Below are 21341 nucleotides of genomic sequence, written 5' to 3' on the forward strand. Positions count from 1 at the left end.
ACACACAGTCTGGATTGAACAACTACTTCCAAGTGCTCATTCTAAAATAATATTGTGACTTTTTTTTTCCTAACCAGAATCATGCAAACCAAATGAAAGAACACAAAAAGCTATTGTCATTTGAACTAGTAAAAAAAAACCCCAAAGTCTAATAAGGCCTGATTGAAACAAGGTAACAGTGAAACCATAATCTGGCCTGTGAACTGGGGAGCATTACAAGTTATACAACTTCTCTTGGGATTTGGCACATACGCCCCTCAGCTATTGACACAGGTAAAAAGTACCACAAGAAAATAAGCCTCATGAGGTTTATTTACAGGAGGAGTTGCAACAATCGAGAGCCACAGCCTGCTGGATTCACAAGACTTTCTGGATGACTTCTCATATGTAACTTCTCTTCCGAGGAAGACTAAGGAACATTAGTTAATGCAAGCTCCTCCTACAACAAAACACTTCTTATGTGTGAATTGCTTACAGGAAGGGTATTTAATGAGACAGTCTACAGATTAGTTGTATATCCTGTGGTGAACCTACAATTATTGTCATTCATGTTAAGAGTATTCACCAGGTGCGACGAGCTGGGTAGAGAGGTGAAGAAGGCAGGAATGGGAGCTGCGTGAAGGCAGAACAGCCTCTCCATTTAAAACACGCTCCCCGTTAACGTACCTGCTGCTCAGGTACCTCCAGGCTCCTCTTCAGCCCAGCATCCCCGCTCCCAACTACAGCAGCAATGACAAATGACAGCCAGTTCTCTCTCTGATTCACAGTCCTGCTTGGTCATACCGTAAGCAAACCTCGTTTTTAAAGTGGAAAATAACTGCGAGCAGGAGATGATGAAATTTGGGCTCGAAGTCAGTACAGTTCTTAGGGAGGCAGCGTGCATGTGGACCAGACACCCCAGGGGAATTAATGCGTGACACAAAGTCACGGCGGGGCTGGTTCTGCCGAGTGTCATCGCTCCCCACGGCAAATCCTCTGGTTGCTGGTATAGAGGGCTTTTGGTCAATTAATTAGTAAAGCAACCAAGTTAAATTGTTTTAGTAACAACATAAGGTGGCTCATAATTTTCTGGCAACATATCTGTTAACCCCCCATCTTCTCAGCAGCAGAAATGCATTTGTGACTTCCCTTGGCTGCAGATCACCTCACAAGTCGTTTGCTATGAAACAAGAATTTGTCCTCAAACTGGTGAAAGCTCCTGGAACAGCGGTTACGGTGTCCCCGCAGCTCCACAGCCCTGGGGGGTAAATACGGCCCGTTCCAATGGAACTTCATCACAGCTACTGAACCGAGGCAACCAGAGCCCACCTCTGCTCTGTTCACAGACCCCGAAAAAACTGAAATTACAACAACTTTATTCAGCCAGACGGGACCAGGCCTCGTCGGGTCGGTGTGGGGGGAGCCGGCCCGGAGCCCCCGCTCTGCCCGCACCCCGGGGCCGCGGCGGCTACCGGCGGAAAAGCCGCTTCACGGGAACGAGCAGCCGGAGCCCAACAACTCCCGGTTCGCTGGGGGAAACCGGGACACGGCGGCACCGCCACATTCCCCACCCCGGGCTGCCCGGGAGGTGCAACCCCCGCTCCCGGGGGCTCACCCCCCGCACCACACCGGGGCCCCGGGCCCTGCCCCGCTGCCCTCGGGCTCGCTCCCGCCCCCCCCCCGCCGCGCTCCCCGCGTTCCCCGGTTCCCTCTCGCTCCCGCCGCCCCCCGCGGCCCGGCCTGCCCCGCTCACCGTGTGGGAGTGCAGGCTCTGGCTCGCCTCGATCTGCGCTGTCAGCGGCACCGTGTCGTCCAGCAGCACCTTCCCGGCCGGCGGCTTCTCCATGAAGGCCATAGCGGGGAGGGAAGCGCGGGAGCCCCCGGCGCCGCCAACCTGCTTCCCCGGGGCAGCTCCCGGCGCGGCCGCCGCTGTCAACACGACAGCGACGCCGACGCCGCCCGACAGCGACCGCCAGGGGGCGCCGCGACGCCGCCTGCGCGCTCCCGGGCCTGCCCCGAGCGGCCGCGCCCGCGGCCGCTCGGGGCAGGCCCGGGAGCGCGCAGGCAGTGGCGGGAAACGGCGCGTGCCCGGCGATCGGTAACGCGCCCCGCCGGTAACACGAACGGCTGCGGGAGGGGATGAGCCCCGAGTACATGGCGGGATCCCCGTGGGGAAGAGACACTGGAAAGGGCTGGTACACGTGCTGCCTCTTTACATCTTGGTAGGTTTTTTTTTTTTTAGTTAAATTATCATTTAAAAAAATCAAATGGCGTTCAAAATCTTCTCAATGTGTGGATTTTTATTTCTGTTGAGGTTTTTTTTAGTTAAATGATCATTTTAAATAATCAAATGGCGTTCAAAATCTTCTCAATGTGTGGATTTTTATTTCTGTTGAGGTTTTTTTTAGTTAAATGATCATTTTAAATAATCAAATGGCGTCCAAAATCTTCTCCTCATTGTGTAGATTTTTGGTTTTATTGATTTTTTCTTAGTTAAATTATCATTTAAAAAATCAAATGGCATCCAAAAATCTTCTCCTCAATGTGTAGATTTTTTGTGGTCATTTAACTAAATGGTCATTTAACTAATGGTCATTTAACTAAAAAAAATCAAATGGCATTCAATATCTTCTCAATGTGTAGATTTTCCTTTCTGCTGTTTTGATTTTGTTTGTTTGGGGTTTTTGGCAAAACACATATTTAAAGTTGTTTAATTGAGTTCCACAACCTCACTTTTATTGTAGCAGCGTAGAAAACTCTTTATTTCAATACTTAGCACTCGATACCTCCTGCCTGTTGAACACTTGTTGGCATTTCCTTGTGTCTTTTTACGCTGGGTCAGGAATTAGTTTTGCTTAAGATGCTGTAACTGAGACTGCAGAGCTGGAGTTTGTTTTACGCTTCTGTTATCACAAATACCCTCGTCCCTGTCCCGCAGCTCCACGTTGACAGAAAACGGGCCGTGTGCTGTGGTTAACCAGCTGAACAGCAGCATCTTGCCAAACGTCTCGTACAGCGACCCGGGAGGCCAGATAAGAGGTTTGATTCCTTTTGTTAACCGGCACTTACATGACAGCTTCTCATCTAGAGAGGCAGGGGAGCAAGGAACAAGGGAAGAATCATTCCTGCTTGGAAAACCAGCGTTTCATATGGTGTTTCAGGCAGCGACACAATGCAGAAGGAAACGGGAAGCGAAGGAACTGCTCCGGACCAAAGGAAAGCTCTGGCCGAGTCCTGGTTCCACACTGTGAACACACCAAACCCCGCACTTTGTTGAAGTGCAACAGCTTAAATGTGACCCCTCCCTCTGATCCAGTTCGCTGTTAACACCTGGGTTTGGTGTTACAGCAAAGCTGCATTAAAGAACAAGACCTCATCCCTCAGACAGCGTAACCGCTGTTCCAGGAGCTTTCACCAGTTTGAGGACAAATTCTTGTTTCATAGCAAACGACTCGTGAGGTGATCTGCAGCCAAGGGAAGTCACAAATGCATTTCTGCTGCTGAGAAGATGGGGGGATAACAGATATGTTGCCAGAAAATTATGAGCCACCTTATGTTGGTACTAAAACAATTTAACTTGGTTGATTTACTAATTAATTGACCAAAAGCCTTCTATACCAGCAACCAAGGTACTTTCAAATATGCACCCACACGGATGAGTAAGCAGAGAGAAGCCATGTAGTTACCGCTCAACAACACTGCCCCTGCTTGTCTTGCCCACAGGGGCATAAGGAGGCAGTAAGTACAAGCAGTGACTCTTTTGTTTGCTTATAATCAGGTTTTGTAAGGTATGTAAAGAATTTGGAAGTCTTGTGAGAGCCACATCTCCGGCTAAACCAGGCAAGGTGACGCTGTTTATGTGAAGGCCAACTACTCCTGATGTGCAAAGCTAGGAAAGGCTTTACTAGCTAGAGCACCGCAGAGGAGCACGCTGCACCAACAGCAGCTAGAGCTGCCACCGAGGTTACTACACACCTTGCAGTCCATGTGTGTCAATGCCTCCACTTCTGTTCTGCTGGTTAAACACACAGCATCCTCCCCTCCCTGTTTGTCAGCGATACAACTGCTTCGTAAAGAAGGAATTAATTTTAACTGAACTCAGCTAGTGCGGACTGTGATTTTGTGAAGGGTAACAGCCTCAATCTAAGCCCCAGCACTGCAGACTTCCCACGGGAGCAAAGGCTTTTCTAAACGTGCCGCTTTCATCATAGTAAGTGCCAGTTCCATTGGTTTCAACTTGGCAGCACACAGGGAAAAATGAAAAGACTGACGTTTCTTAACACAGTTGTTATGCGGATTGAGTTTGCACACTGCCTTTGAAACATTTTGAAGGGTTTTTCTGATGCAACTTCACTGGGTTAAACGACGTCACATAAAAACAGTCAAAACCAAGTGCACGTTTCTGGCCTTTATAGCAAAGCAGCACAGGATCAACAGCTCCCACTGTCTGACACCATGACTTTCACCATCCCTTCCATTACAGTCTTTCCACTTTCTTTGACTTTACACAACACTGAAATGTGCGCAATAGAACCCTTCAGTCGTTTAACCTCCGCTGCAGCTACGACTTCTTCTCCAGTATACAAAGGAGCTGGAAATCGGATCTCCTGAGAAAGAAACACACAACCTTGACCAGGCATTTTAGTTCCCAGAACTGCCGAAATAAGTCCGTTGATTAAAACTCCATGCACAATAGTTCTCCCAAACCTAGATTTCTTTGCAAAATCTTCATTTAAATGCAAAGGGTTTGTGTCACCTGTTAAATCAGAAAAAGTAACAACATCACTCTGCGTAAAAGCTTTGGTAAGTTCAGCTTTGTCTCCAACCTTTACGTGTAAACTCTGAAGTACAGGACGTCCAAGCAGTGAGTTGATATCTGTCAGCTTTGTCAGGGCTCTTTGTCGAAAACCCCCTCCAGAAACTCCGTACCTGAAGGGCTGCAACATCTCAAGCAGCTTCTGCTTTGTACAGGCAAACCAACAACCGCGTTCAGTCCAAGACGAGTTCCCTGCTGTTCCCAGCTAACGCAAGAAGAAATGGAGATGTCTAGTTCGGGGGAGAAACAAAAACAAAGTGAGAAACAAACTAAAGCATTTGAAAATAAAACCAAAAAAACCCTCAAATGCACTCAACATTGAAAATGCTTAAGTTTCCCTTTTACAGAAAAGATTAAAAACTTAGAGCTATGCCCAAGCAGATTTTTGTTTAGTCATTGTTTCAGAGACAATTCTTGGAACTCATTAAGTAATGTCCTGAAGAAAAAAATGACCTCTGGAAGTGCAGTTTTATGCATGAATTTTTAAATAAGGTCAGTTGACAGTAACTATGAGAAAGGGAAGAGATGGGGTAGGGGAAATAAAAGATTGGACCACGGTGTAGACCAAGTACAAAACTTTCCAATAATTATTTTCTTGTAGATGTATTGAGATCAGGAATTCTTATTGAAATTAAACTATAAAGCAATGAGACAGCCACTACTGTCACATTTTACAAGATTCATTGTGAGAATTGCTTGAACAGGGGCCTACGCATCTGCGCAGAAAAGCATTTCACTCCCAAACCAAGAGGTTTTAGCACCCAGGCTGTTTTTGCATGAAGAGGCAGCGTGTTCAGCGAGCCAGACAGCCCCACGGTGAGAGCTGACACGGGACAGCCATCCAGCACCCACGGGGCTTTACCTGCAGCACGCGAAACGCACACCTCCTGTTCTGGTAGGAGCCCAGCAACGTCAGAGCGCTCCACAGCTTCACAAGGCCACTGAGGAAAAAGAAAATGAAATATATTAATAAAATTTGCTTTCCCCAGTCTCTCTGCAGCACAAATATCTTAAATAACATTACATAAGGATTAATGCAACCTTAACCAAGTTTAACATCAGGTGACTTCACCAGTGAATTCTAGTAGCAAACCATGCTCTGGAGGGTTATTGCACTGACTGCAGTCTCTTGTCCTTAACATACAGAGATGCAAACTGTAACATTTTCAGATTCACTTTACCAGACCTGTTCTTGTCCTTTCTGTGCCTTTAAGCTCCTTCTTCCCCTACATCACCTGCAGTTGTCTTCACCATTTAAATCTGGTAAACACTCTCAGCTTTACTATAGGAAGAGATTTAAAGCAACATATTTCAAATGTCCTGCCAGACCATTGTCATAAAGTAGGAGTAACGTACTGATGCATGCAGGTTACCAAATCTTGCTGGATTTTTGTTTTCTGCATACTCTATGCAGACATCTGCAAGTTAGGCTTAACTCTTCAAAGACTATTCTTAGCTTAAGAGTTCTGGTTTCTTATGAAACATATTTTAATGGCAGTATTTGAAGTGTGTACTTACTGTACCTTACCTGCTAATAACTCTTAATATGGCAGACAGAGTTTTTTCATCATATGTCAAGATATCAACAGGCAAAGCTGCTCCAACCTATGAAAAAATACATTCTTTAATAAGTACCATGCTATGCTCTTAGAGTGGTTTGTGAGCAAGTGAATTCATTGCCAGTACATGACGCTAAAGGCATCATCGTTACGCTCAAATGAGTGTTGCAGCTACAGCAGCACTAGATTTCATACAGCTCCCTTCCTCAGAGCTCTTTAGAGTGAAGCCACTTTTAGTTCCACATCACAGCGGTGCTGTGACCGCTTCAAGTCACCCAGTAACAACAGCACTGGGGACTTCTCCATCCCAGAAGCTGTTCTCTTCCCACCGTTCTCCTCTTAAAGCCTCACAACAGCGAAAGCATCGACCCCCCACATTCTAAAACCTGCTGTGCTGGAGCCACTTGGCTACAGACACTCAGACAAAACTACAACCCGGCTGCGTTCGGAGCGAGTCCCAGCGCGGGCTGCAGAGCAGGAGCAGGTCACGGGCGAGGCGAAGCGCAGACACGTCTCCCGCCCGACGGGCGGACTCCAGGCGGCAGAGCCGCCGGGAACCCCCCGGCACACCGGCCGCCCCCGGAAGGCTCTGCCGGGCTCGGGCTGAAGCCGCCAGCAGAGGGAAGGAGCCCAGCCCGGCCCCAGCGCACCTCTCCGTGCAGCTCCCGCAGCGCCGACACCACCAGCTGCTTCAACTGCGCGACGCTCGGCCGGGCCGCGCCGTCCGGCAGCTCCCTGCGGGGAAGCAGAGCACAGGGGGGATGGCGGGATCCGCGGCGCGGGGGATCCCGCCCGGGCCCGCGCACACCCCCGGTCCGCGCGCGCCCCCGGCCCCGCGCTCACAGCCGCACGCGCAGGTACTGGTGCTCCGCCGCCCCCCGCAGCACCCGCCGCTCGAACGTGGCGGCCGCCGCCTCCGCTCGCGCCATCCGCCCGCCGGCCCGCGCGCCCCCGCGCGCGTCCCCGCCCAGCCAATAGCGGCGCGGAACCGCCCGCCCTTCGACGGCGGCCGCGCGGGCTCAGCTCCTCGCGCCCCGCCCCGCGCCGCTATGGCCAGGGGCGCGAGGCGTCCGCTCGCAGCCCGTCACTGCGGCCCCGGCCCGGGAAGGACCCGCTCCCGCCGCTCCCGCCGCTCCCGGGCACGGCCTGGAGCAGCAGCCTCTCGCCTGGGCTCGGTTCCCGCTGTCCAGCGGGAAGCGCTGGGCCTCTGGGCAGGGGAAACGGCCGGTTCCCGCTTCCACCGCCCGGGGGAGCGGCCGCTGCGGCCGGGTCGGTGCTTGACGTGGCGCTGCTGCCGCCTCCCTGTGCCCGAACCCCCTAAACCAGCCCTGGCAGGAACCTCAGCTCCACCGCTTCACCTCGAGGAACACAACGAGCAGCGCCTGGGCTGAAAGTCATCTCTGGGAACAGGCGCGGGTTCCAAGGGCTACACGCTGGCTTTTCACTTCACAACGGCGGAACGCCCCACACGAAACCCGCTGTTGGACCGGGCGGCAGAGATGAGCCTTCGCTTCCCCGTTACACAAGTTATGTTGGTCCTGATGCAGTTCCTGACACCACAACACAAGGCACCATGTTACTCTCCTATTTAGCAGCATTGCACAACTGAAACAGCTTCGAAAAGTCCACGGAAGGAGGCTGACAGCACATCGTTGCATCTCGCTGCTCAACACCAGGCTGAGGGAACAGAACAACATTAGCACCAACGGGAATCCTTGGAGCCGAGCTGCAGATTGGTGCCAAACGCATCCTTTGGAGAGAAACAGCAGAAAGGATGGAAGTAGCTTTGCTCTGCCAGAGTGATCAAACTTCATCCTCAGCATAAGAACTTTGCAGAATTTTAATTCTAAAAAAAAAAAAAAATTAAAAAAAAAAAAAACACAACTTCATCCAGGAATTAATATTCCCGCCAGCAGGGTAACACTGCTGTAGCCCAACACCCTTCTGATGCACTGGAGTTAGGGCTCAGCTCACAAGACACTCTCTGCATTTGCCATCAAGCTGCTCAGTCTGTGCAAAGGAACTTCAGAGTTCGAGCCATTTTCTGTTCGGATTTGGGGTTTTCTCTCTGGCCCACGGACAGCCCGGCCTCCTTCATCCCAGGTGCTTCGTGAGCCCCAGGACACTGTCGGGCACTGATCTCTCTGCTGCTGATGTGGCACAAAACCCACAGACAGCGTATTTGTGTCAGCTAAAGTCCTTGGTGATTTTAAACAGGTACTCATAAGAAAACAGCAGCACAGCTCAGAAGCCTCCCCAGGAAGTTATCTAATCCACCCCTGCCTCAGACAGTTACTGTAAGCATTTGGTAGAGGGAATACATATAGTACTGGAAGGTTTTGCGCTCCCCCAAGCGGTCTGTTCTAGTGTCTTCCAGACAGATCTTTATCCCAGTTTTTCCCTTATCCTTCTGTAAAATTTAACATTTCCTAGATATTTGTTTATTGTGCTGCTGCCCCCTGGCCCTTTCAGATGTCAAGATCTTCCTTGAGCTCAAGTACCCAGCGCTGCTGTACATTATTCTGGCAGAGGCTTCCTCACTATTAGCACCACAACCCATCTGAATGACTCTCCCAGACTAATTTAAAAACTGTACATAAAATACTAAGTATTCAGAAACAAAACTTCTGCAAAAGCAAATACTGAGTATCTGAACAGGCAATTTCACATGTACTAAAGTAATTTTCTTTTAAAAGTGTTAGTTAGATTAAAAAAGGCAGCTTGCCACATAAAACTCAGTAGCTCTAAGTGTAGGGCAGCAAGAGACCTTCAGGAATATCGTGTTTCTCCTGGGAACCGACAACGACAAACAACAAATCTGTTCTAAGGTAACTTGTCAGACATCTCAGAGCAGCCAGTTTTATTGGGAGCAATAATATCTACATAAGTGGGTATTATTTTTAAGATCTTAGTAAAGTTTTATCACCAAGCAGTAAAACTTGGTGATCAGATCATGTGTAAATCTCTTTCGGTTATTGCGACAAGGTGAGGGCTGTTTTTCCGTGAGGCTCTGGTAACACAAGCAACAGCGACCCAGGCACTCTGAGTAAGTCTGGCTAACTGTTGTAAAGTCCACTCCTGATGTAAGTGCTGGGGGTTGTGTCAGCTGCACAAGTCAATAAAGAGCACACACAGGATCGTAGAGGAAGGCTGGACACAACATGTCAGGTTTTTATTAACCAAAAGTGAAGCTGAACCCCAGAATGGTTTAACTCGTTAAAACCTTATGTTTATATGGCAAGTATTTTTCTTTCATGTTCAACACTATAGTGCAAGAACCAAACTTCGCAGCTGTTCATCCTTTGAGAATCAAGTAGTAAATATACAATGAATTAAAATAAGGGTCCCTCAATGAACCAATTAAAAAAAAACCAAACACATTTAATTCAGAACAGACCAATCTTAAGAACTGTCTTATGAAATTCTCCCAAGTGAAAGACTTTTAAAAGCACTTGGAGCCTTGAGGTAGCAACTTTATGCAGAATTTAATTCCCCTCCTGCCCCACAGAGCAGAGGAAAATTAGTAGCACGTTATTAGCTCCAGCCAGCAAAGCGGAGTTGAGTGTTCTCCTGTGAGGTTAGTGACTTGCTCTTGCATCTTGAAATAGCAGTGTAGTGCTGCAGACCGTCAGGAGGAAATCCACAAGGAAGGCCTATTGAAATAAAATGTATGGTTTGAAAAAAAGTGAAAATAATCAGCAATAACCATAACAACAACAATTAGCTGGAGTGAAAATAACCAAAATGTTTGTATTTTGGCAAGACTAGTTTACAAATACACGTCAAGAACAAGAGTCAGCTTTCAGCCAACAGAAAAGAAAGGAAGTGACATTCAAAGGGGTTTCATTTTTTGCCCTCTGTGCAAAAATTGCACTTTGCTTTTAAAGTTTTGTTTTAGAGCTTTAAGTTCTGCACTTTTGTTTCTAAAAAGAGGGCACTTTTGCCCTTTTTTGTTCTTTTACATTGTGAAACCTGTGCTGTGACATTAAACAGAAAGACCATATGCCAGGATATTTGACCACTGAAAACTCCTCTCACTGACTTCACAACAATCACAAGCAGGGCATCGCAAACAAGAGACTTTTTTTCCTCTAAGTCTTGAAGACACTGTCCTCTTTGCCCACTTTGCTGCTGAGTTCTTTTATTAAAAACTAGATCTCTCTCTGCTGCCAATTTCAGAGACTCCACGGTGGATTTACTGAACACTGAGTAATAACAACAAAAAACCCGGGTTTGTTCTGCACAACAACTGCGATGAACAGTCACAGTGAGCAGGGATGAGCTGAGATACAGTCACACCAGCAGATCTTTACAGGCACCTCACTTCACTCCCAGGTCTTGCTGTCACCACTCACATGCTTTCCAATGTTAATCATTGCTGGTGCTCTGACCAGATACCTGGAAACACTGAGTACATTACTACAAGTTTCTCTCGCTATCTTCATGCTCCAAAATTCTGCAGAAGAGGTTGGTTAAACCAGACCAAACTCATCAGGCACACTGCAAATTACAGCTGTGAAAAGGACGACCCTTCATACGGGTTCATCCTCTTCCAGCTCAAGGTCAGGTGCCTCCTTGCACCACGGTGACGCCGCACAGCTCCTGGCTGCAGGACGGCTTTGCCCACTCTGTCCTTGTTCAGGGTGTCTAGAAGGAAAAACTTGAAGAGCTTGTTCTTGCTCACATGGGAACCTGATCTTTTGATTTTACTTTCTCATCCTTTTGACTTTTAGAAGCCATCAAATCCTCCCTTCCAGGCAGAATTACCTTAAGAATCTAACATCAGCCTCGCCCCTTTTTTTTTTTTTTTGGTTAAGCTTCAGAACCATTGCCAATGTTTGCGTATGCTGAGGTAAACAGTCCTGTCCTGCAGAGGAGCAAGGGCTGTAAGAACCAGACCCAACCTGCCAGGCTCCCCAGATGAAGGAGAGGATGTTCTGCCTGGAGCGACAAGGGCCAGCTGATGGGTATTCACAGCCAGTTTCTCTTTAGTTCACGTCACAGTTTAGACAGCACAGAAACTCAGCCTGTTCTGGAGACCAGCTTATGTCTGGTTTGCAGGACAGTCATGAGTTGGCTTCAAAAAGACTCTTTTCTTGGAGCCCAAAGTATCTTAAATTTTTGTGTTATCAATGCAAGGACCTGATGAGTGTGGGGGTTTTGTTTATTTTGTTGTGGTTCTGGTTTGGGGTTTTTTGTTTGGTTTGGTTCTTTTTGTTAATTTGTTTTTTCTGTTTTTTAATTCTGTAATCAAACAACAGCTTTGTCTTTGGTGTTAGAACTTGGAAGCATGAATGAAGTACCGGCTGTAATTTACAACAAAAAAACAGCCCAGTAAAGCAAGGGAAATTCACTGTTCTAAATACATGCAGTTAGAACAGCCGCTAGACATCACAACCAGGACTTTAATAATATGGAAACACCTAGTCCAGTGGTGTCTGTTACAAATCATTTGCATTATATAAAAATATTACTCCAATTACAGTAACTGGACAACAGCCATTCAAACTTACAAAGTTTCCATCTTACTCATATTGCAGGAACTGGGAGGAACTCATCCATTTAGGGGAAAAAAATTGTCCAGAAATCAACTTAGGAGTTGTAGTTAAGCATCTCATGCCTTAAACATCCACTGTGATAACTAGAAGCAGGAATTCAACATTAGCATCCTTCTATTCTTGCTCACGTGGCCACAAATAAAAAGAGCAGGTTCTGTTATACTAGCACCCACAATTAAAATTTTATAACCCCGTAAAACACCAGTAAGTTTTGCATGAGCTGCGGAAAAATGCAAATTCAAAGGGTCACTAGATTTATTACCTACAAATTCAATGTCTTAATATAATTATTCTGTTTGTACACCATAAAAATGTCCTTCTTATATGGTCTCCTTCTTAATGAGATAATACTCTGATAAAATCTCAGCAGTACGCCAGTTAAGGTCATTAAAGCTATAGAAATAGAATCTACCCAATAAATGCTGCAAATTTAACAGGTATTTTAGATAAACATCAGTAGCTTAGTTATCACCTAAACCAAAAAGACTCCTCAAACACACCAACTGCGTAGTTAGCAAAGACATTTGCTTTACAAAGTCAAATGTCGCCAGCTTTTGAAAAGTTGAGCAAATCAACATGGCATTTGGAAGCATCCAAGTGTCTAATGAAGTTAGAATACTGTGTAATGTAACTGTGTAACTGGGGGGAGCTCCTGTAAACAAGTACAGAAGTAGTCTTCAATTACAAAACATTCACCTTTTTAAAAAGCTTTAAAACAGACCCAGTCAACAACAGCGCCCTGGGAAATCTAGCAGTAGAAAGGAAGTAGAAGGTCATATATTGTGATCTCACCACAATAAAATGTACTCAGTGTCAGGAAAAAGGAGCAGATTTGGGGAGATGACAATTATGACGCCTTCAAGCCATTTAATCTGAACCACTGCACTTTTTTGGGCAGCATATAGTAAAGCAATTTTCTTTGCTACTCAGAAAACACTTAAAATATTGTAATGCTCCATTATCTGCATTTTGCTGCTAAGCAGACTCTCCCGTGTCCCCAGCTCAGTTTACTTGGTTTAAAGAGCGATAGCGCCTGCTGCTTTCAGCAGGTGGAAGAAAACTTCAGTGCCACCTTACTAACTGGCTCCATTGATATCTGAACTTCAAACCCAGATGCTACAATTAAAAGCAAATTTGACAATGTGAAAGGAAAGCATCAGATGAAGGTAATAAGCCCGTAAAAGGCTCATATTCCACAGGTTGCCTTTGCTGAACAAGCAACCTCCCACTACAGAATCTGATCTGAAAATGTATCCCAACAGTAACAGCAGAGGAAGGAGGCTTCTGTATCTTGCACACTTTGGGTTTCACATCAGGCACTTGAACTGTTGGACAGATGCCATTCTGTATGAAGTAAGTGAACATAGGGTTAGAATAATCTTTAATCTAGGTCTAATAATGAAGTATCAGCAGCAAAGTGGAGGCAGGGAGTGAGCAATCCATCTGTGCTGAGACTTGTTCATGGTTTCTAAAATGCCCAAGAAGACAGCAGCAGGAACTGTTCCATAGTGCCCATTTTCCTTGTGGGTTGTGTTGCCGATAGGTTTTTCTGTGTCGAACTAAGAAGGCATTGAAGTACCCTGTGCCTAATTCCCTGGATCCAACAGGTCCATGCTAGAACCAAACATTGCCACCAGCTGCTCCTCATAATGTGTTATGTTCCTCTTCATGATGTCCATGCACGGTCCAAGCAACCTCTCAAACGCTTGCACATCCATGACTGCAAAGGAACAGAAGTGAAAACAAGAGCGTTTGTAATGATTATGTGCATTACCTTGCTTATTGTCTTTGCTGCTCCAAACTAGAGTGTAACAAGCTTATTGTTTTAACTAAATGCATCATCTTTTTTCTTGCAATACCTTGAAATAGACAGTAAAATAAGTGTACTCTTGTTGGTGTCTCTGTCCTTCCTCTTGACACCCTCGACTGGCAAAACAACACCTGACCTCAAGGACAAATACAGATGGTGGATCATCTAGCAGTGATGGATCATCTGGAATTTCTGTGTGACAAACAAGCTGTAGACAAGAAGCTGATGCTACCTACCCCTTTAAAGAGTACAGGCCATACAAGCAGAAAAAACAGAATCTGCTGGAAGCAGCTGTGCTTCTCAAACTCCAACACGGAGATGTGTTCCAGGCCATGCTGGGAGCTTCTGCCTGACCACCAGTTACCAAAAGGCTACTACTACGTTTGGAACAGCTGCTCACTCAGGCATGGTGCACAAAACAATCAAAGACCAGAAAAGGGGAGCTAGAAACACATGACATCTGCTTACCTAAACATTTGACTTCCCCAACAGCATAAGCAGAGGCTGCTCTGGGTTTGTTGGTAACAAGTGCAAGCTCTCCAAAATACTGCCCTCTGTGACACCGGGCGATCTCCACTTCTTGGTTAGCTTCTCTACTCGTCTTAGTCTGTCAAACAGTACAATTATTTGCATACAATTGTGTCTTTGTACAATGCTGAAATTAATCCTGGGTATCTTACAGATGTGCAACAGCTCACTGGCTTAGGGCTTTTAAACTACCAAGTTCCAAGTCATGCTCTGTACTGTAGAACACCTGAACAGCACGTTCAATTGGAAGTTTGATTAGAAAAGTGTATGTCAGCCCGCAAGTTCTGAGATTGGCAGGTATTTACTGTTACAGCTTTGGGAACTGCTATTACATTAGCATAACACAGCTTTTATCATGCACAAAATGTTGTTCCTTAAGGCTGCTCACAGTGTACAAAACTGTTCAAATGCCAATCTCTAGTATGTCCCTAGAGAAAATACACCCCAGGTTTTGTAAGTTGCATTTTTCTATAATCCTCGGAGAAAATTTTCATCTCAACCTTTAAGGCCAGGGACAGTATATCAAGTCAGTTTGCAGAGGAGCAAATACAAGCAAAAGACTTTGCAAGTTTAGTAAAGTGACTTCTGGCCACTTCAGAACGGGTATGGGGATTTACAGCCAACATTACACGAGTAACAATGATAAATATCACAAAATAACATCTTAAAATAAGTCAGGGTAGGCTTTTTTACATGACTGGTATTCATCAATCAAATCAGGGATTGACCTAAAGCATAATCACCCAATTCGAACTCACCTTGCTTTTAATCAAGATTTTTACTTCCCCAGATTCTACAATGTAAAAACAATCTGCTTTATCACCCTGTAAAGACAAAAAGGTAAAACAAAAGGTTTTTTAGTTTACTGTAAAAGTATGTGTAAATGGTAGGATGACCTCCAGAGGTCTCTGCAACCCTCAACCAGCCTGTGATTCTGTGAGAGTTTCTAAAGCCTTTGTCACATCTCTCCAAATCACATCAGGTTGCAGACATTCAACAGATCCCAGTTTACATCTGCTCCGGCGAGCTTCGGCAGGACTTCATATTTTTAAAGTTTTAGCTGTGAAAGAGAGAACTTCTCCCTTTCTATACCAACTTAAGTTACAGTTACAACTTGACTACAAAGCATGGGCTGCAAGAAGATGATGAAAGATTTAACACGGAGTTACAGAATAAATTAGGCCATTAGGTAAACTTCCCAGGACCATCATGAACCACCCAGCACAAAGCTTTTCGTTCACTGTCGCCATCTCTCACAACATAAACTAATACACTCCGCACACTTCTGACAGAGTACTTAGTTTTTTAAAAGAATGAAAACAAACCGAGTAGGAGACATCCTTGTGACACCGACAGGCACTAACAGTTTAAGTGCTTCGAAGCGTACTGCTCTTAACTGAAGAGGCAAATTCCAGAACTCTAACTGAAATGTAAAATTATCCACAGCGGAAAAGGGGTTCATGGTATTGATGCAACTGCTGTAATGCAAGAGCTATCACATCTTTTCCAAGCATACCGTTTCATCATCTTTAGCAGTGTATTACCATCACCCAAGACCTATCCAGATTATTAATCCTCCTTTTAAAGGTAATTATATCCTTGTCTTTAATTTAGTTCTTAGAAAAGATTAAAACCAACTGCGTAATTGGATCACCGGTTACGTAGGTTCCCAGTTTTGAGACTGATTTATAAGCTTTGATTTTGCTGACAGTTCAGTTTTCTCAGGATCTGAGCAACAAGATTTTCAATTTAAAAAACCGAGAGTATTTTTGGAGGGAAGTAATTTGGCAGTATTTGCTTATAGTCCACTAAGTTTTCCTGCATTCAGATTTATCTGACATTCGATGTAATTAATTATTCAAGACATTATCAAGGAGTCATATTCTGCTTATAAAACATGACAACAATTGCAATTAAAAGCCTGCAATTTCAGGTAAGCCAAGGAGAAAATATATACCAATAAGCAAAGGCTGTGGATTGAAGCCAGACTACTCCACCACTGAAATAGGCTTTTTAAGAGCATCAGGAAAAATAGTGGGTTTAATAACCCTGATAACTTCTTAGAATAGTTAACTGAATTAGGTCCAACTAGTGTAATATTCCAAATGACTTCATTTAGTTTCATCCCAGTCATGCTCCTGTTGTTTGGTTTTGTGGTTTAGTCCGACCTAGGAATTAGAGCTGCCTTTACTACATGCTTGTGACTCCTTGTTTCATCTGGTTGTAGGTGCCAATGAAAAGTCTAGCTGGGGGCTGTCATGGAAAATTGCACAGAGAGACATTTAATTTCAGCTTCTTAAGGCATACTCCTCTTGAAACCTTGCAAAGACCATTTATAAAAAGCAAAGAGATGAGAGATGAAAAACCCAGAAGCTAAAGTAACAGAATAAATTTGGAGCAAAAGACATACTGGCTGTTCCCCAAACATCCAAGAAGTGATTAAATAAATCAGAAGTATTAAAAGAATACGCAATGCCAAGTTGGTCCAAGTAATAGAATCCTATAAGTCAACTCCAAACAGCAAAAAAAGAGGCAGAGAAAGAAGAATGAGAAATTTAGACTTCAAGTACCTGAGAAATGATACGTTCCCCATCATGATACACTTTCTCCCCTATAACATCCACTATCTTCATTCGCTCTGATGCCTGGAACAAAGAGGGAAATTAGACATAATCATCTACTGCAGTGCACCTCTTGTAAACTTTGCAGCCCTGAAATGAAAGTCACTAGACACACAAACAGTATCTGGGTCCTGAAAAATAGAGCCCCTACAACACCACCGTCGTACTGCACCACAGCTTTCAAGACTACCGTAATCCATAGGGAAAGAAAAATGTCTAGTGTCCCATCCATGCGCTTTTCTTACCCCCAAAGTTAACAAATAACTGATTTGGCTGGTTTAAAGCAAAGAAGCAAACAAACCCACCACTAAACTTCAATGAGAAACACCAGCAACACATTTTCAAAGTATTTTAATCACTGTCTACTTGAATTTGTGGGGTGTTTTTTGTTTCCCAAAACTCATTCCTAGCATGAGAAGTGGATATGGAAAGGCTCCTGGCTCTGAATTTTTAGCAGGCACTACAACAGGGTGCCCAGCAAGGGCACGCGGTTCATCTGACATGCAATGAAACACGCCTGAGTCTACAAGAACAGGGAGGGAGAAAGAACAGTGAAATTTATCTTCAATGCTTCCCACTGCTTATCTAGAACACCACGAAACAGTTCTATTGGTTCAGAGCAGTGTAAAAAACACATTGAGAAAGGAAGAAAATGCTACAGTTAAAATGAATATCTCAACAGATGATTCAGTTGTAATCCGTTCCTTCCACAAATGCACCTCAATCTAGCCCACATTTGAGAAACTTAATTCTGATCCAAACATGATTCAGCTGCAGTGTGTCATGCAAAAAGCCATCCAGTGCTAATGAGTTATTTTTCTATATCTTTACATACTTATGAGTCATTTCTGTGCTCAAAAAGTCACATTGATGAAACTAGTTTAAGTCAGGTACCGAGGGAGAAGGTGTTGTGCAATTTACACAGCTACCAACAGAGGTGCAAAAGAGTACATATTAGAGGGTGCTATTCACACCTAATGGTATTTTGCAATTTTGTAATCTCCTCTCCAAGCTTTTCTCAAATCATAAAGATTAATCCTGAAAAAATATTCTTATGATGAGATAACAAAGAAAAGATCAGTTATGCTGTAAAGCACACACTTACTAATTTCAAAGCACTTTGGCATGGCTCCAAAAGCCCTCTGAAGAACAGCTCAGAATTTCTAAGTTACACATTGTTGCTAAAGCCACACACATCAACATGACATCTGCCTGCACATTTTGTTTGCAGGTAGAGCAGTGCTTCCTTTTAGCCTATTCTTAGTTTACCTCCTGAATATCAATTAAGGTTAAAGCAAGACCTACTACTGCCAAGTCTTTGTCTCAAGTTTAAAATCTTCCATGGCTGATAAAGGCCAAACATCCCAGTGATTGTATCATGACTTCAATATCACACCCACCAAGGGAACCACAGCCCTAAGTTCCAATTTTCACTTTAATACCTGGCCTCTCTGACATATTTACAGATGGTTTTTGTTTTGTGGTGTTTTGTGATTTTTTTTAAAAAAATCTTTACGCAGTGTGAGCAAAAGATATGGAAAGAACGGTGTACAACTTCAACAATGCAAATTAATTTGTACGGCAAACGTGATACCAAAGCAGCTCTTAAAATTTAGATCTAAGCAAAAATGACACAGATTTCTGACACAGCACAAACACAGTGGAGCTAATGCAAGAATTTGATGCGAATGTCTGAGAGGCTTTACCTCCAAGGATTTGAGAAGGGGCACAGACTCAATAAATAATTCATACGTCTTCCTCTTCTTTGCGTTGTTTTTCAATATAATTCTTCTGAATGTCACCCGATCCTGCAAGAAACAGCACAGAGAAATATGTTATTCCTCTTGACTAAAATGCTCCCTATTTAAAGAACTGACAAACCCAGACCAGGATTTGAAACAAACATCGGGTTTGAGATGCAAACTGTTAAAATGATGCCATATCCATCACAATGGTGATCGTAACAGCTCTTGTGAGTTGTTGCTCACAGTACTGCAGCTCACTGTTGCTGCAGTAACAAATGGAAAAACAGGGAGTTGTAAGAGCTGCTCCTCCTCAGATAAGCACTTAAGAATTCCATTTTTATTCTATCTTGTACTGGTTTGCAGGGTTGAGTTCTGGGGTTTTGTTTGGCTGTTTGTGACTTTATCTTTCATGGTTCCATATACACTGAAGAAGTTCTGCTCTTCTTGGAGAAGCCACAGGAAACTGCCATTTCCATCACTTTTTTGTTAAGGCAACTGCAGGATTAAGTCTGAACTGGATTCTCCTGTACTTGAGTCACAGATTCCAAAAGTAAGTTGGAGATTTATACTGGTCTCAAATAGATCAGGAACAGAATATTAAACAGCAACAGGCTCAATTCACTCCTCCGCCTCCCAGCTTTTCACAATGACTGCTTCCTAACCGCCAGCTGTCCGTGTGTACCATACGCACCTTCCTGACGGGAAAAGTGTTTGGTTTGGTTTTGAAGTGCAAACATTGAGCAAGATTCCCACCCACCCCCTGCCATCCCTCCTGCTCTGGCACCTTCCCAGGCAGCAGCCGGTGCCGTGCGGGCTCCGCGGCCGCTGGGCGGCACTGCCTGCCCGAGGGAATGCAACGGGAGCTCTGGTAACCGCGGCTCCGGTGCCGGTACCTGCGCCGGCAGACATCTTCCAGAGGTTACTGCCAGGGCTCTGAACGAAACACCTTTTATTTTCATGGGGAAAAGGTCAGGCTCAACTACTGCAAACACCACTGAGAATGGCCACAAAAGCTGAAACTAAAGGGCAGGTCCAGGCTAAGCAGACGGGCACTTGCCCACCAGGATTTGAGTGTGTGTTTGCATTATCCTAATGCCTGTGGTCCCTGTGAGAGTCAGCACTGATTTATGAACAGAGTGAGAGCTGCAGAGTTTACCTTACACAACATGAAGCTGCAAGTATAAAAAATAAGAAACAAACATCAGAGGAAAGTTTGTTTAGAAAAATGGTAAAAACAAAACAACCACCACCCAAAACCAAACCATAACCACCAAAAAACCCCACATTTTTATCTATAAAAAAATAGCAGAAACATCCAAAGTCCTGAGAGCCATTCCTCTGGATTGCATTTTCTGAAAACATCAACTGCTACTTTAGCAGCAACATTTTGAAGAGGTATTTTTGAAGAGTTTTATGGGATGCAGGCTGCACATACTTGTAAGTTCAAACAATGACTGATACAGGTGACACTAGTGGAATATAAAACTTGGAAGGAAGTGAAAGATGAAGGGAAGAATGGTATTACTGTTATCCAAAGGAGAACAGGAGATGATAAAGAATGAGGGATTGTCTTATTTTTATTTTTTAAAGAAATTCTTCAGGGGTGGAAGTCTCTTCAAATGTACATGTCTGGAGAAGCAGAAAGGCGCAGAAACTGTAGAAGAATCGCAAAAGCATAAAAAAATCATAAGTCATTTGTTTGAGAGTATCAGTGAGGAAGGAGAAGCAGCAGTATTGGAACAGAAAAGGCAGAGCAGTGAGGGAATTGTGCGTGATGGTGAGATTTTCCCCAGACGTGTTCAATAGCAAAGGCTGAGAATGTTTCTCTGCTCCAGAAGAGACCCACGTGGCATTACTGCTTTTGTGGGCTTAAGTCTGCAATGCAGCAGTAGTAATCCACAATTCCTAAATGGCAGATAGCCCATAAGCTTTAGCAATTACTTCTGCAGACTAATAAAAATATGTTTAAATCACATCAGGCAAAAAATAGTGCTATAAAACATGGCAATGACAGAATAGCTGAAGTTTTAGGCAGAAAAATGCAGCCTTAGTTAATAAAATATTGACAGGACAGATGAATGGCAAGGTCCCCCTTAAACTACACCTTGTTAATTATGTGAATGTAATCACAAGGAAAAAAAAATTAACCCAGTTTTTGCAGTTATTTCAAAGGCAAACGGGAACAAAGAATCATCTTCTCATTTTCTTCCTTTTATGAATGAGCTCAGTTTGTAGGCAGCTGCTTTATTCTGTCTTGTTCAAGAAATTAAGATTCTGACATTACTCCCTGGTTGATTTTACCCAAATCTTTTCTTTCGGCTCACAAGGGGACGTCAGATCTCTCAGCAAGCGCTGAGGCTGCACAAGCACACAGTGTGTAGCAGCTTATCAGTCCCGTAATCAAGGTCACAACACATGGCGAACCCCCAACGATAGTTGCCGAGGAACCCGCGCACACAGAGCAGACAACACTTCTGGCTTCAAAGGCGTCGATCGCACAATCCACTCATTATGTGAGCCCTCGCAGATGAGTAAGAGAGCACTGGGAAAATAACCCTATCCAAATAGTACAGAGAAAAGAACTAAAAAAGGAAACTAATGTCTGCAGCTTCACATTCAACACTGCTGGGCCGAAGAAAAAGCAACGCTGCCATTTAGCTTGGTATCTCATAGGTCACGCTGACCTGAGAACCTCTTCCAGGGTAACACAAAGGGACCAGAAACA

The 21341-nt window shown here is 44.6% G+C and overlaps 4 protein-coding genes across 8 annotated transcripts in view; all 4 read right to left on the reverse strand.

Moving 5' to 3' along the window:
* Window positions 1-1957, reverse strand: part of PXK (PX domain containing serine/threonine kinase like) — a 36951-nt gene extending 34994 nt beyond the window's left edge. For 2 of the 4 annotated variants that reach the window (XM_082059704.1, XM_082059703.1), the window contains exon 1: window positions 1733-1957. In XM_082059704.1, the coding sequence (XP_081915830.1) occupies window positions 1733-1834 (102 nt within the window). In that variant the 5' untranslated portion in view covers window positions 1835-1957. The remainder of the gene's footprint in view (window positions 1-1732) is intronic. The other 2 variants (XM_082059702.1, XM_082059701.1) reach the window with 2 other exon arrangements.
* Window positions 1958-4367: 2410 nt separating this feature from the next.
* Window positions 4368-4925, reverse strand: HTD2 (hydroxyacyl-thioester dehydratase type 2; the record flags this gene model as incomplete). The annotated part of the gene is made up of 1 exon (XM_082060463.1): window positions 4368-4925. The coding sequence occupies one exon, from the start codon at window positions 4923-4925 to the stop codon at window positions 4410-4412; it is 516 nt and encodes a 171-aa protein (XP_081916589.1). The 3' UTR covers window positions 4368-4409.
* On the reverse strand, window positions 4887-7355 carry RPP14 (ribonuclease P/MRP subunit p14). Its single transcript, XM_082060464.1, has 5 exons — window positions 7198-7355; window positions 7005-7089; window positions 6324-6400; window positions 5658-5736; window positions 4887-5025 (listed from the first exon to the last, which is right to left on the reverse strand). Exons 1-5 carry the CDS (start codon window positions 7281-7283, stop codon window positions 4969-4971), a joined length of 384 nt encoding a protein of 127 aa, XP_081916590.1. The 5' UTR covers window positions 7284-7355; the 3' UTR covers window positions 4887-4968.
* Window positions 7356-9494: 2139 nt separating this feature from the next.
* PRKAR2A (protein kinase cAMP-dependent type II regulatory subunit alpha) overlaps window positions 9495-21341 on the reverse strand; it is a 53709-nt gene continuing 41862 nt past the window's right edge. The window contains exons 7-12 of one of the 2 annotated variants that reach the window (XM_082060462.1): window positions 18578-18679; window positions 16821-16895; window positions 15009-15074; window positions 14191-14329; window positions 13492-13632; window positions 9495-10007 (exon numbers count right to left, since the gene is read on the reverse strand). In XM_082060462.1, coding sequence (XP_081916588.1) covers window positions 13499-13632; window positions 14191-14329; window positions 15009-15074; window positions 16821-16895; window positions 18578-18679 — 516 coding nt within the window. In that variant the 3' untranslated portion in view covers window positions 9495-10007; window positions 13492-13498. Of the gene's footprint in view, window positions 13633-14190; window positions 14330-15008; window positions 15075-16820; window positions 16896-18577; window positions 18680-21341 lie in introns of both variants that reach the window. The other variant, XM_082060461.1, reaches the window with a different exon arrangement.

This window comes from Streptopelia decaocto (genome assembly GCF_964273445.1).
Source record: "Streptopelia decaocto genome assembly, chromosome: 8".
Taxonomy (NCBI): domain Eukaryota; kingdom Metazoa; phylum Chordata; class Aves; order Columbiformes; family Columbidae; genus Streptopelia; species Streptopelia decaocto.

Coding starts and splice junctions, on each gene's coding strand:
- RPP14 (XM_082060464.1), bottom strand. CDS start 7,283: ATGGCGCGAGCGGAGGCGGCGGCCGCCACGTTCGAGCGGCGGGTGCTG. Junction 5,737..6,323: donor ATATTAAGAGTTATTAGCAG/GTAAGGTACAGT, acceptor CTTTTTCCTCAG/TGGCCTTGTGAAGCTGTGGA. Junction 5,026..5,657: donor GTGCGTTTCGCGTGCTGCAG/GTAAAGCCCCGT, acceptor CCCCCGAACTAG/ACATCTCCATTTCTTCTTGC.